Raw genomic sequence first — 16,369 nt, 5'->3', positions numbered from 1 at the left:
TCAGTTGATTATAGCTGACTCATTTCATCAGATATTGTTAACTATAACTGCAGAATCTCTCATTGAGAATATCTTCAATCTCTCACTCAAGCTCATTATCTTCTTCTATGATGTCTGACAGCTGTTAGTCAGAAGTTAGCTGAGAAGAGAATGAATCAGTGACAGCACAGCAGAGCAAGCTTGTATGAAATATATTATAAATTTCTAATAATGTGTTAAGACAGTAGTTGTGACTATCTAGAACTTCTATTACTTTATATCTGATATAACAGTAGTCTAGCATACAAGATGAATGTGTGATTTGTATATTCTTGAGATTCAATCACACAAGATCTTCTATCTTATACTACTCTGTAGAATCTTGTCAGATATTAATTTAATCTTCTTAATCTTATTTTACAGTTGTTATGAAGGCCTCTGCTCAGTTATAAGTGTCTCAGAGCTTCATTACTATATTATCAGTGATCTGAATTGAACTGTGAGAGTTTAGTGTGAACTGTGTAATCTCTAGAAGATTCAACACTTTCATATAGTATCTGTGTGTAAGAAAGAACAGGCTTACACCTGTTAAAATAACATCTTGACTGTTGATAGTAATCTCTGCATGTAGAAGAAGATCATATCAATCATCTTATAAGTAATTGCAGAACTTATAAAGATAATTCTTTATAATCTGAATTATTCATTCTGATGTATTATCAGTCTTGAGATGATAGACAGTTGACAGACAGTGTGTAATCTTGAGAACTTGACAGATTCTTGTTCAGAGAACACTCATGAATTGACAGTCTTAATCTGATACTATCAATCTCAGTAATTCATGCATTCAATAGAATGAACTCTGTAAGAAGACTTCAGTGACTTATTCAGTGTTCATCTTATCATAAGATTTCAATATTACACTCTTACTTAGTTAGTCAATGATGATCAGAATATTCCTGCAGCTCTTACTCTCAGATAGATTAATAGTGAAGTTAATTACTATATCTTATCAGATTCTATCAGAGATATTAAGTGATTTCAGTAGATCTTTTCTACAGTTCTTTCATGAGATAATAGAAGAATAGTAATTGCAGTTTCAGACAAAGTGTCTGATACTATTTAATATCTCAGATCAGTAGAATTCTCAGAAGATTATTCTATACAGTTATTTATAACTTAGATAATCAGTTATATGCAAATCATGCATCTCTTGCATTATTCAAGTGTGTAAGAGTTTAGAGTGAGAAACTCAGCATTGTTCACAGAATTATAGAGTGTTATTATTATTAATTAAGCATTCTGAGATATCAGTTCTGATACATAGTTCTGAGAGAAATCAGAGTACTTCTTGATATATCACTTCAGTGAGAGTCTGAAGAAGTTCATCAGTCTGAGCTGCTGTATATCATAGTTCATTCAGTGTAGAGAAAGTGAAGATATCAATATCAGTTCTAATCAGAGAAGTATGTATGATACTGTAAGCTGTTCTATCTTAATCAATTAATATCTTCAGATTCAAGAGCTGATACTCTCAATTCATTCAGTGAGTATCTGTTATATCAGATGATATATCTTACTCTCATTATAAGAGAACATCTGTCATTGAGTTCTGACTGTCAGAATGATAGTGTATTATAAAATGAAAGCAGCTTAGAAACTCAGATCATTGCATCTGTCATTCAGTAAGTTTATAAGTAGTTATAAAGTATTTAAGATTCTTATAATCTGTGACTATCTTAAATTCAAAGATACTTCAGAGTTCAGAGTCTCATTCTTCTAAATAGTATACAATTGTGAGAAGTTTCTTATCATAGATCTCATAATTGCATTCAGCAGAACTCAGTTTCTTAGACATGAAGACACATGATTATAGAACATCTTTATCATCATATTATAATATCACTTCTTCTATTATATAGTCAGAGAAACAGCTTCAACAACTGTCTTACAATCAGAATCAAATGTTATCAGTAGAGAGATATTAATGAACATCTTCTTCATCTGTGTAAATGCAGCTTCAGTGTTTACTGATTATTAAAATACTGAGTCTTTCTTAGTAAGATCTGTAAGTGATCTTGTAATATCTGAGAAGTTTTATATAAATTACTGATAGAAGTTAGCAAATCTGATAAAGCTTTGTACATCTTTCACAGTATACAGAGCTTCTCATTCAAGAATAGCAGAGACTTTCTTAGAATTCATTTAAATTCTCTTATCAGCTTCTATAATAAAACTCAGATACTTAGTACTCTTAACTTTAAAATCACACTTGTTAATATCTATTAGTAGTTCTGCTTCTTATAGCTGTTATAATATCTTTTACACATATTCTTGATGTTCTCTTCTGAATTCATCAGTGAAGATGAGAATGTTATCTAGATAAGCAGATACAAACTTATTAAGAAAATCTCAGAGTGCTCAGTTGATATACTTCTGAAATGTACTGAGAGTATTAGTCAGTTCAAAGAGTGTGACTATTCATTCAAAGAGGTTATAATGTGTTTAAAATACTGTAAGTCATTCATCTTCTTCAGTGATATAAATCTTATGAAATGCAGTAATGATATCTAGTTTTATAAACTATTAAGCTTATCTGATCTGTGCTAGAGTTTCATTAATAAGAGATAAGAGATATCAATCTTTCTTTGTCAATCTGTTCAGACCTCAGTAGTTTATACAGAATCAGAGTTCTTCACCTAGTTTCTTTACAAAGAGAATAGAGGCTGCAGTGAAAGAGTTGCTATGTGATTCGGAAGAACATACGACCGTCAGATAATAACGCGGCCGCTTCCGAACTACTAGCGTACGAATGTAAAGAGGGCCCTAGCGGCCACTAATTAATTTAGTGTACGAGATTCAATATATAAGAAGCCGGCGTACGCCTGTAATTATACACTGACTTAAGCAATCTTTGAATCACATCTGATAGCATGTCTAAAAACTGGTGAGAAGTGCAGGCTTCTTCAGAGTGTGATAATTCCATCTATGAAGTGATTCATAGTTATCATGTCAGTGTGATTCTAGAATATCTCAAAAGATAGTGTATAAAGAGCAGTGAGCAGAAGAGTATCTGATTAATACTACTTCACTTATTGAGAGAAAACTTCACACTCAGGTGAATGCTATGTATGCAAATAAATGAGATATGAGAAAAGAAATAAAAGCAGTGAATCAGATTCAAAGAAGATCACTTTTCACTCAAAGAGATAAAAGAAGAGAGTGATCATTATCAGAGTCATATAATGATAACAGAGTGATATAGCAATATAATAATATAGCAATATAATGATACAGTAATATAGTGATATAATAATACAGTGATAATAATAGATATTATATAATTAATAAGAAATCACTGAAATAAATATCTTCTCTAGCTGATATAAATAACACTCTTCTCTGCTATCTGAACTGAAAGATATGTAGAACCTCTCAGAGAGTTTACTTAAAGTAGTAAGAAAAGCAGCTGAGATTACTGAACTGAAATCAAAGCTCTGTATATGTATGAGAATTCTAAATGAGATCAAGGCCTTGCATACACAGTGACAGACTGAGATGAAAGTTAAACAATAATTAACATTCACTGTGAATTAAGCATCTACTATGAAGAGCTTCACTGACACAATCATCATCATTAATAAGAATAGAGAAAATCAGATCTTAAGTCTGCAGTAGAAGATTAAATGTTTATATAGATAGATGACTACACTGAATCTGAAGATCTCATCATGATTGTTCACAATCTCTTCAGAAGTATACACATTATCAGAGACTACTGCACAGAATGAGAATCTGAGCATGAAATATATTAAGTCAGAAGATCTGTTAAAGTTATCAAGCTTTAATAGCAACTGAAAAAATGATACTGTAATCAGCTAGCTAAGTCAGATATAATTATATTATCAGATTAAATATGAACTTACAGACAGATAGTTAACAGAATTTCAACAAGTTTTAAGATCTGTCACATTTCTATATAAAAAAGCAAAGTTATTATAAATGACTGATAAAAAGATAAATCTCACAGACTCAGAGTGATATTCATTCTTATAAACATGAAATGAGTTTTTCAAGTGAATCTTACACAACTTTGAGAAAGTGAATATATAAGATAAGTATTATAAACACTTCACTGAGTGTAGACAAGTGAGTAATCTTACATTGTACTTCACACACTTCAGCTTACACTATCTCACATTGAATGAAGAGCTTTCAACATCTTTCTATTTACAGATCTTCATTTATAATCTTACACTCAAGTTAAGAGCAGAATGAAAATACTTAATCTCACAGTCAGACACAGTGAAGAAAGTATACAACATTCTCATTATACAGAAACAAGTAAGTGAATTACAACAGAAAATACTGTAATCAAGTATATCTCAGCAGAGAATGAGTAATCAGACTTCTACAATACAAGTCACATATCTGAATATGATGAATCTAGATCTGAATACTATTACTAAAGCACTGAATTCTCTGAAAAAGAAATTCTCTAAGTGAAAATCTTGATATTGCAAGTATTGAGCTTGCTTTAACTACAGATATCAAAATCATGATGTAAAAGATTACACTCAGTGTACACAGTCAAGAGAAGTAAGAGAGTTAAAAAACTAGTAGAATCAGTGAGCTTAAAGACACTTGCTGATATTCTATGAAAAGTCTTCAAAGTGAAAGAGATATCTGTGTTAGATAACTCTCTGAATTCTGTAAATGTAAAGAAGAGACAGACTTCTGAATGAGATACAGATAAGAATGATGAAGTGAACACTTATCTCAATGCCTTGAAACCTGAAATGTTAATGTATAGAGAGCACTTGAATAAGAATCAAGAGATGACTGTAAAAGTGTTAGTAAACACAGAAGCTTCTATACAATATATTGATAATTATATAATCTGAAGATTGAAAGAGGTTCACTGAGTGAAGAATTCTCAATATATAAGATTATCTGATAACTGATATCTGATATTACCTGCAAAAGTAAGAGTTCTCTTGCACTTCAGAGAATGATCTTGCTATATTTAAGCGCGAGAGCTGCAGAATGTGAAATATGATCTTATTCTCAGACTCAATTGATTTTAAAGATTCAATTCACAGATTCAATGATGTACATGTCATATGCAGTTGACTGATAGAAAGAAAATGATTCATACAATTCTATCAACTGATATGAGAAGGACATTTCACATCTCTAATATAGAAGAGTTAAATCTGCTTACATATTAACAAGCAAAGAGAATGATTTGCAAGATCTTATTCAAAAGTATTCTGTATATCATACAGAATCTGAAAGCAGAGAAAACTAAGATAAAGAATATACAGAAGAATAAGTATATGAAGAAGCTTCTGAAGAAGTATGAAAAGATCTTCTGAACAGATCTTTCATCAGAATTGTCATCAGAATGAGAATTTGTACATGAGATTGACACAGAGAATGCAAAACCAGTCAATCAGAATGTGTACTCTCTGTCACAAACACATCTCAAAGAACAGAAGTATCAGATCACAGACCTTCTAGAATATAATCTCATACAATTCTTATCAAGCGCGTGAGGCTTTTCAGTTCTATTTGTGAAAAAGACAGATGAGAAGTGATGAATATGTATCAATTATCAAGCACTTAATAAGCTTACAATCAAGAATGAATATTCACTGCCATGAATTCAATAACAGTTGAATACAGTCAGAAATGCCTGATATCTATCAAAGATCAATCTTCTCTCAGAATACTGATAGATTCATATAGACAAACTGTCAGTTCTGCAAATCATGTTTAATACATAATGAGAAAAGTTTGAATTTCTGACAATGTTATTCAGTCTGATAAATGCACCTGTTATCTTTCAAATAATGATGAATACAATTCTTCATAAACAGAATGAAATCTCATATCTTATATATCTTGATAACATTCTAGTCTTTTCAAACTCATATAACAAATATCTGAAGCATCTTAATAAAGTGCTTATAACTCTGACAGAGTATAAGCTCTATGTTAAATCAATCAAGTGTGTGTTTGAAACAGAAGAGTTGAAGTTTATAGAATATGTAGTGAGTGATGACTGTATACACCTCATCTCAGAGAAATTGAATATCATAGCAAATTAGCTGTGACTGAGAAATGTATATTATATACAACAGTTTCTTGAGTTAATCTCATACTACTGCAGATTTATCAAGGATTTCATATAAATATCTGTATCACTCTCAGATCTCTTAAGAGAAACAGATGCAAATCTGTGAAAGAAGAAGTTTCATTTAATTATCTGAAATGTTATATGTGAAGAGGCTTTTCTCACACTGAGAGAATATATAACAACATTCTCAGTGCTTATTCAATCAGATCATGATAAATCTTTCTACATTGAGATAAATGCATTTAAATGAGCTATCAGAGACACTCTTCTATGAATGAGTAAGAATAGCAAGCTGCACTCAGTGATGTATAATGATAGAAAACTATCAGATGCTGAGCTCAATTACTCAGTGTATAAAAAGAAATTGCTAGCAATCAAGCATACACTGGCATTATGAGATAGATATATTGATAACAGGCATATAATAACAGTGATCACAGATCATAAAAGTCTCATCTATCTATAATTAATAATAAAACCTTTCAAATGCTTAGCATGTTGAATCTCAGAGTTTCAAGTATATAATCTTCATATCAAATACTGAAAGAAATTGAACACAGTAATACTGAACATAATCAGTCACAGATCTGATTTCATGAGTGAGAGTTCTGCAAATCAGGTACAAGGAACATTCATATTAAATACACTGAGAGAATACAAGAAATCAGAATGAGTGAATGCTATAATCTCTTACTTGAAGAATGACAAGATGTCAGATAACAAGCATTTTATAAAAGTAGTAGAAGAGATGCTTCTGAACTTCAAGCTGAGAAAATTGAAAAACAACATTATGCTTTATCATGATCTAGAATACACAGAAGCTTTCTATCTAGAATCTTTATTTAGACACAACTTGATAACTCATATGCACAAGAAATTCAGTCACTTAGAAAGTTCTGAACTCATGAGTCTACTCAAATCAAGAGTATACTGATCAAGCATGACTGAGAACATTCAGACATACACTTATGAGTGCCTGAATTGCCAGGTCATGAAAGAATCTAAGAAAGAATTGAAATATGAGAAAGTATAACATCAGATAAAGTGTACAATACAATTATTTAAACAATGAGAAGTGAATCTCATAGACATATTACCACGGATGTCAAATGAAAATCAATGAATAATCACTGCTATTGATTACACTACTGACTGGCCAGTCATGAAAGCAGTTTCAGAGATAATAGAGAAGATGATGATGAAGTTTCTACATAATGAGATCTATGTTAACTATAAAATGCTGCATAAGATTCTAACTGATAATAATATGAACCTCATAGAAGAAGCAGTGAGGCATTTTATGAGCCAGTTACAGACAAGATATCATAGAATAATATCATATCATTCATGAATGAATGAGAAGATGAAACACTTGAATAAAATCTTGAGCAACATGCTAATGAAATATCTAGTGAGCAAGTCTATGAGACTATGAAATGAATATCTCGGGCAGGTGCTATTGATCACATGAATTCAATAGCATGCAGTCTTCAAGTGTTTATCATTCTACCTGTTGTATGAATTAGACTGGCCGCTGGGACCATGAATTTCACATTTGGTCTCATTTGGTCTGGTCCCATACATTTCTTGGCGTGAATCCCGCTGGGACTGGCTATCAAAAAAACATGCAAAGTGACTATATATCAGATTTTAAAATGAGACCATGACTTGAAAAAAATGAGAAAGTGGTTCCATTTGGTCCCATTTAGTCTCATTCTTGACATAAAGTTACTATTTTTAGACATTTTAAGGTTTTTTTTAGACAATTTTTAATTTTTTAAAAAGTAACGCTTTTTGGTAACGCTCAAATGAGATTTAAAGTCATTTAAAGCAATAAAAATAATTTAAATTGAGAAGTGGAAATCATGGTCTCATTTGAAAAATGTGACAAGAGTAGACAGTAAGTCTCACTGAGACAGTATGGGACTACTATCTAATGTTAAAACCGTGTAATGGGATCAGTCGAATTGGTAATGAGACTATCAAAAAATCTGGTCCTGGTCCCAGACACGGTCACACGGTCAGTCTAGTATGAATTGCATCCGCGCATTCTGAAGAATGCTTCAGAAAAGGTGAGAGAGGAAATAACAGTCACAGACATGAAATCAAGATTGAAAGAGATCAGTCACACACGTGTAAAAGCTAATGAGTTACTCCTGAACTGAGCAATTCAATTGAAAAGAATATGAGACTCACTTATTAAGAAATCAAGTCTCAAGATGAGAATATAAGTTCTCATACATAATGAGAGTTCTGAGAAGTTTCAACCTAGATGGTTTGAGTCATATAAAATACTCAAATCACATTCTCTGAGAACATACACATTGAAAGAATCAGAGAGATGAGTCTTATACAACTTAATCAACAATTTATAACTTATGAAAGTAAAGATGCAAGATCTGAGCAGATTATGATTATCTGCAGCACTATTATCAGCATTGAAAAAGAAGAGACTTACAATTGAAAAGTCTTATGAAGTAAGAGAAATTATAGACACTTATAAATCAGATGATCTCACTTATTTCAATCTTTTCATGATTATAAGAAAAGAATGAGAAGAAATGAAGAAATCAGGTAAATGCCACACTTCAATAAGTGATAAGACTGTAGTCAGTTGTATGATAACATGCTGTAGATAGCAGACACAATATAGTAAAGAGCAGTCTCAAAGCAGTAGACTTACACATGAATCAGATTGCAGAAGAAAAAGAAATTCAGAGTTGAATTTAACTGTTTACACCAGTTCAATTACAGAGATCACAGAGAATGAACTATCTGAAATATTCACAGACATATTTTAAGAAATCCCGCTCCTCGCGGATTCTTTACCTCTATTTCTATCTCTTGTGTAATCAATAGGGCTAGCGGCCCTTGGCTACACACAACTATATAGACTGAAGTTCATGAATACTATTCATAACTCAGCTTGAATGCTATTATACATTTGATCTCTACATTTTATCTTTCTACTGTGAATACTTCTAGTAGTTAACAGTACATATCATGTCAAGCTGCAAATACCTGAATAATTATCTACAAGCACTTATTCTTACATTTCAAGCTCAGTCAGTCAGCAATCACTTATTATGACTGAAAGAACTAGAAACTTGTATGCTTCAATCTCTGTGAACTCTACTGCAGGCACTCAGAAGCAGTCATCTGAATCATGAATAATCTCTGTGAAAGAAGTTTCAGAGAACTTATCAATCACTCACAGAACATCATTCTCTGCATCTCAGACAGAGAAACTCTCTGAACTCATGAATGAATCAATCTCAGTGAAGAATATTCTTGAGCATCTCTCACAGAATCAAGCTATTTTTCTACAAGAAATGCTTACTGTCTGCAAACACTCTTGAACTGAGTCTCTAGACATGATCTTCAGAGATACCTGCAAACTGAAAAGAAACTTTCTTAAGTCATGATCACTTAAGGCCATCTATTGAACCACAATCTATAAAAGCTTTTGTGAGTTTGTATTTGAAATTGACTCACAAGCCCGGCTGTGTGACATGAAAGATGAAGAAGCTATCATCTATATGATGACAGGCCTCTATTACACTGAAGTCAAGAACTGACTGAATTATCTAGAGAATGATCATGAGAGATTCTGATGATCTGTTCTCAAGATCTATTTAGAGAACAAGTTGAGAAACTCTGCAAGCTGAACAGAGAACACCTGGGCTGTGATCATTAATATTAGAAAAAGAGATGAGAAATCTGATGAAGACTACTCACAGTACTTTATGAAATTGTGATATGAATTAAGACCTGTGAAAACAGGGCTCTGAAACAAGACCTGAATGATGATGTTTATAAAGAGACTGAATAAAGATATACAGAACAAGCTCATTGAGTAAGACTCTAAGTTCTTGATTCTGAAGAAACTGATGACTCTCATTCATCACTTATGAATCACTGTGAGAGTCACAGACCTGTGAAGAGCAGATCACTGATCAGTTCTGCAAGAGTCAGAACAACAGAGAACAGATTTATCAGAAAAAGATGATAAGACACAGAGAGATTCATGTCTGACTGCTGAGTAGAGAGAGAGAGCTTTACAAGCTTCTGTGAACAGAGTGTATAACAGAGAGATTAAGAAAAAGAAACTCTGCTTCATCTGTTCTAAATCAGAACATCTCTGTGCAAACTGTTCAGATAAATTAAAATAGGAATTTGAGAAGTCACAGACAGAGTCAGTAACAGTCTTCTTAAGAGTCTTGAAGCTGACACCTGAATCTGTTGCTCTCTCAATGAAAATGCTTGCTTGTAGAGAGAGATTATACTGCAGTGCTGCTGCTCTGCAAGCATGAGAAGTATTAATGAACTCAGAATTTCAGGTCACTGTAATGTTTCTAAAGCTCACAGAGCAGATAAGCTGAAAGATGAAGACTGAGAACCTGTTCTTATAATAAGCAGAGTGCAAGAACTCAGACCTGAGAGCTGAGAAACTTATAAGAGTCATCTTTGAATTACAAGATCTCTCTGAAATCTGAAGAAGATTTGCAGAAACTGTGATTATCACAGACATCACAGATAACATGTACTTGAGACTTGTATAACTTCAAAGACACAATTTATATATAGCTGTTTACAAGTCAGATTTATACTTTCAATCAGTATTGACAGACTCACTTACAGAGATAGAATCAGTTAATGCTGCAGAGTTAATTAGAGAAGATAAGCCTATCTATGTAATGACCTTGCAAGTGTCTGAGAATCTCACAGTCATGAAAACTGAGCTTCAGATATCAGAGAAATACCAAGACCTCACAGAGATGTTCAGCTCAGTAAAGACAGCTGAGCTTTTCTCTCACTGTGAGAAGAATCTGATAATAGATTTGATAGAAGAACAGAAACTCTTCTAAGAATCAATCTATAAGCTCTCTTATCACAAGACAGAGGTCTTGCAGATCTATGTGAAGAAGAATCTGAAGAATGACTTCATCTGATCTTCACAGGCCTCTGTGAGAGCCTCTGTGATGTTCATGAAGAAGAAGAATGAAGATCTCAGATTGTGTGTAGACTATCACAATCTGAACTTCAAGATAATAAAGAGCTGCTATTCTCTGTCTCTGATTAAGAATGTGATCAATCATCTCACAGAAGCTGTTATATTCACACAACTGAATGTGATTAATATATATACACAGCTGTGAATACAGTCTGAGAATGAATAAAAGACTGTCTTTAGAACTGCACTGAAATTGTTTGAATATCTAGTGATATCTTTTGATCTGACTAATGTCCCTGCAGCATTTCAGTCTTTCATCAATAAAATACTTCACACATATCTGAATGTCTTCATGATAATATATCTGAATAATGTGATGATGTACTCTGTGAAGAAGAAAGAACACACTGAGCATGTATAAAGTGTGTTAAAGACCTTAGATGAGGCAGAACTGTATATTAAGCTCACAAAGTGCAACTTCAGTGCCTGCTGAATTAATTTTCTAGAATATGTAATCACTGCAGATGATATTCAGATGAAATCTTTATAAGTTGAGACTATTCTATCATGATCAGAGTTAATCAGTATTCATGAAATTCAGATCTTTCTGAGCTTTGTGAATTTCTATAGATGATTTATCTTTATATTTATGAGAATCTTCTTGACTCTTACAGACATGCTGAAGAATGAAAATAAGAAGAAGTCATTCTGTGAACAGAGAATGAAAAGATTGTTAAGAAGAGAGAACTGTGAGAACTTTCTTATCTCAGAAGCTTATGAGGCCTTTACAAGATTAAAACAGGTATTCATGAATACAGTGATACTGTTTCACTTTGATCTCTTGCTCTTAATCAGATTGAAGACAGATGTCTTCTTCTTTGCAATTTCAGAAATAGTCTTATAACTACAGTTAAATGAGAACTGAGTTTCAGTAGTCTTTTTCTTATGAAAGATGCAACTCACAGAGATCAACTATGACATTCATAATCAGAAGCTTCTCATAATAGTGAAATTCTTCTATCACTGATATCACTACTTCAAGAGTCTCATGACAGTGATTACTGTTAGAACTGATCATGACAGCTTATAATAGTTTGCTTCAATCAAGAAACTCTTGCAGCAGCAGGTTTACTAGGCTCAGAGACTGAGTGAGTTCTGATTCAAGATAGAACATATTAAGAGAACTAAGAACTCAGCAGATGAACTCTCTCACAGGTCAGACTATGTTAAGAAGGCCAGGATGACAGACATAGAGAGACTAAAGAAGACAGAAAAGCTTCATGAGATACTCAGACTGAGTGTTATGAAGAGATTGACTGAAGAGTCTCTTAATCTCTTATAAGAGAAGAAGAAAAAGAGAGAGAAGAAGTCTGTGCAACTACTCTCTATAACACTGAGAGTCAATACTCTGAGAATCTCTGCAAGAATTCTTGAAGAGAGTATCTATAATCTGAAGAGTTTGCAGGCTTTGAGAAGTACTGTGAAAGACCTGATGTAAGAAGAAACAGAGTATAAGTCTTTGTAAGATCTTCTATTCAGATTGTCTGAACTGTAACTGAAGAATGAATATACTCAGTATATTTGAAAACTGCTCACAGCAGAGATCAATCCTGCAGAAATAAAGAATTGAAGAGACTTAAATAATCTCTTATGAAGAGAGAGTCAGATTTATATACCTGTGAATAAGTTTCTACATGTAGAACTCATCAAAAGGCATCATGACTCTTCTTTAGTGAGTCATTTTATAGACACTAGAACTTATGAGTTACTTGTAAGAAAATACTTCTGACTAAAGATATGAGAACTTGTGAAGAAGATAGTGAATTCTTATACTGTTTATCAGAATTCATGAGTAGTGTGATTCAGATTATATAAAGAACTTACTTCTCTACTCATTTCACAGAAACCTTGAAAACAGCTAGAAATGAATACTCTTGTGAGTCTCTCTGAAAGTAAGAACATATATGATGCCTGCTTTGACAGTGTACTAGTGATAGTGAATTGCTTCATCAAGATAACACACTTTATACTCACTTACAAGAACTTGAAGTCAAAGAATTTGACTCATATCTTCATCTGTGATGTGATTCAGTTGCATGAGTTATCTGTGAACATTGTCTCAGACAGAGAATCAATCTTTATAGAAGAGTTCTGATCTGACCTGATAACTATACTGAAGATCTTATGAGATCTAAGCATGACTTTTCATCAACAGATAGATGATCAGATAGAACATCTAATAAGTATATTGAAACAGTATCTGCAGTACTTTGTTAATTACAATCAGAATAACTGAATGCATTGATTATCACTTACAGAGTTCATATATAACAACTCAAAGCATGTCAGCACAGATAAAACCCTCTTTGAGATGCTCACTGAGACTCATTCATGAATGATCTTGATGAACTCATGAGAGTACACTATAGAGTGTGATAATGTCTGTAAATGAGCTGAGAGAATTCAGAAGATCTGGGAGAAAGCCTGTGAATTCTTGAGAAAGATTCAAGAGTATTAGAAGAGATACTATGACTTCAAGCATATTATAAAAAGTTTTAAGAAAGATGATAGAGTCTGACTGAGTCTAGAAAACATTATTATATAAAGATCTAGTAAGAAGCTGAATCTCTTATGAACAGAGTCTTGTAAGATTATAAAGAAAGTTAGCTCACAGTTCTACAGATTAAAACTGTTATCTGAGTTGCAGATACACAATGTTTTTCATATCTCTTTACTCTGTGAATACAAGAAATTCTCAGAAGAGAATTCTGTGACTCATCACTCTGTTTACAAAGTACTAGAAAGTGAAAGAGAATATCAGATCAAAGAAATTATTGACTCAGAGAAGTGAGATCACAAGCTCTGATTCAAGATTCAGTGATAAGAGTATTCTGATAAGATGAATAAGTTCACTTGAGAATCATTCAGATAGATAAGACATCTGCAGAAGCTGAGATATGACTTTTATACTGTGAATTCTGATAAGTCAGAATGATACAGTCTTCACTAAGAACCTGATTATAATAAAGACATTAACACTGTCATTTACAAATTCTAGTCTATAAGATAATGAGTTTCTACTGAGATGAACAGTCTGCAGTGTATGTAAGAAAAGAAGAAATCATATTCTTATTAAGTTAAAAAATAAGAAAATAAACAGAGCTGTGAACACAATTTGAAGATCAATAAAGAAAAAATAAAGAAAATTTAAATTCATACTCTTAATACTCACAACACTCAACTCTCTCACAACTATCAATTTCTCTTTTTAAAGAAGCAGAGAGTATTATATCTATGATACAGATAATTATTGCATTTGATGTGAAGACTGTTAGAAATATACAGACTTCAGAGAAGCTGAACATCAGAGTATATACAGTTGTAGCAGAGTCTTGAAGACTGATCATCTATACATATAATTAGATATTTCTTACAAAGCTGTGTCTGCTCTCTCAGTTATGCTGAAGTATTCAGTCTGAAAATAATTGAGACATGAAGAGAGAGCTCATCAGCTCAGATCAACTCTCATCACAAATTCATGATATTCACATTGTCTTGATTACTCAGATTTTGCAGGTATCTGAGAACTCATCTCTCATTGACAATGAAATTGTGGAAATGCACCACAGCGCGAGAATCATTGATGAGAAACCTAGACATATTCACATATGCCTGGTCAGAGATTGTACAGACAGAGAAGAGATGATTGTAGACTCACAGAGCTGCAGAAGACACTGACAACATCAGAAGCTTTACAAGAACTGTCAGCTAGAGTCTGTAAGAAGTTACTTATGAGAAGACTTATAGCAAAGAAGGGAACTGCACTGCTTGAAGCCAGAGACTGGTCTGAAGAAGAGATGGAGAAGGCTGCTGATCTGAAGATCAGGTGCAGTGACAGAGCTGAAGAGAATGAAGACATAGTTATGAGTGACAGCATCCCTGCTTTATCAGCTGATAAAAAGCAATCAGAGAAGTTGCAGAGATGCTCACAAGAAGCTCAGCAGCAGTCAGACATTGTTATAAGAGTGTTGAAATTGAAAAATTTTTATTCTTGAGAAGTTCTTGAATCAATATATGAATATTATCAGAAACACTCTCTCTCTATTATCTGAGTGAAAACACTTTATAAATGAATGAGAATACTCACAGTTTGTGAGGATAGAAGCTGTTACAGAAAAAGAGAAAAGAAGATGAGATTTTATAGACAGATCTGAAATATTTATACTACTCTAGAGAGATTTGCTTACACTGTGAGTGATTCTGCAGAACAGTCAGATCACTCTAGTAAATAAAAGTGATTGTGAATCACAGGCCTGAATCTTTCTATATGACTATAAAGAGTGATTACAGACTGTGAACATCTTGATTCTACAATTCTACAGAGTTAGTAAAAGAATGAAAAATTCCTCACAATTCTATAGTGTCAAAGAACAATGATTCATAAGAATAAGTGAAAGATCAACTCATGAATATTTCTCTTTAATGAGAGTGATCTCACAGAGAGTGATTCACCTGCAAGATGAATCTATGTGATGATCACATAAGAATCTCATGAAAATAATTGAGAGTTAATCAGAACTCTTCTGTATAAAAGATGTGAGATGAATCTGTATAATAGTCAGAGAAGAATCTGTAGATTATAAAGAATCTCACAGAATAAGAAACTGAGTGACAGACTCTTTTCTCTTTATAATAACAAGGAATTTTTCCTCACTGAGGTTTTTTATAGATATGAAGGGTTTTTAGTGAGTATCACTGCAGTGCTGAGCTGACTATGAAGTCACTCAGTGAAAGGCTTTGCAGACAAAGTCTTAGAGAGAAGAGAGTATATAAGAAATTCTGCTTCTCACAGATTCTTTATCTCTATTTCTATCTCTCATATAATTAATAGAGCTAGCGGCTCTTGACTACACACAACTATATAGACTGAAGTTCATGAATACTATTCATAACTCAGCTTGAATGCTATTATACATTTGACCTCTACATTTTATCTTTCTACTGTGAATACTTCTAGTAGTTAACAGTACATATCACATCAAGCTGCAAACACCTGAATAATCACCTGCGAGCACTTATTCTTACACACATGAGATCAAGTCATCTTGATCTCTGAGAACACTCAGAGATCAGATGAGATTAGTTTCAATAAGCTGTTCACTGTAGTGATCTGAGTGAGTGAAGAGAGACAGTATAATACACAAGACAGAATTATAAAAAGTTAGAAGCTACTGAATCTAGTCACTGAATGCTGTACTATATAGAGATTATATAAGAGTAGTGACTAGCAGATA

At 32.8% G+C, this 16,369-nt stretch overlaps 1 protein-coding gene across 1 annotated transcript; it reads left to right on the top strand.

Moving 5' to 3' along the window:
- Nucleotides 1-14,743: 14,743 nt before the first annotated feature.
- BDCG_01301 (uncharacterized protein) lies at nt 14,744-15,130 on the top strand (the record flags this gene model as incomplete). The annotated part of the gene is made up of 1 exon (XM_045416804.1): nt 14,744-15,130. The coding sequence occupies one exon, from the start codon at nt 14,744-14,746 to the stop codon at nt 15,128-15,130; it is 387 nt and encodes a 128-aa protein (XP_045272451.1).
- Between the last annotated feature and the right edge of the window lie 1,239 nt (nt 15,131-16,369).

This window comes from Blastomyces dermatitidis (genome assembly GCF_000003525.1).
Source record: "Blastomyces dermatitidis ER-3 genomic scaffold supercont1.1, whole genome shotgun sequence".
In the NCBI taxonomy this organism is placed as follows: Eukaryota; Fungi; Ascomycota; class Eurotiomycetes; order Onygenales; family Ajellomycetaceae; genus Blastomyces; species Blastomyces dermatitidis.
Note: the sequence above shows the minus strand (reverse complement) of the source record. Positions and strands in the feature narration are given on the sequence as shown.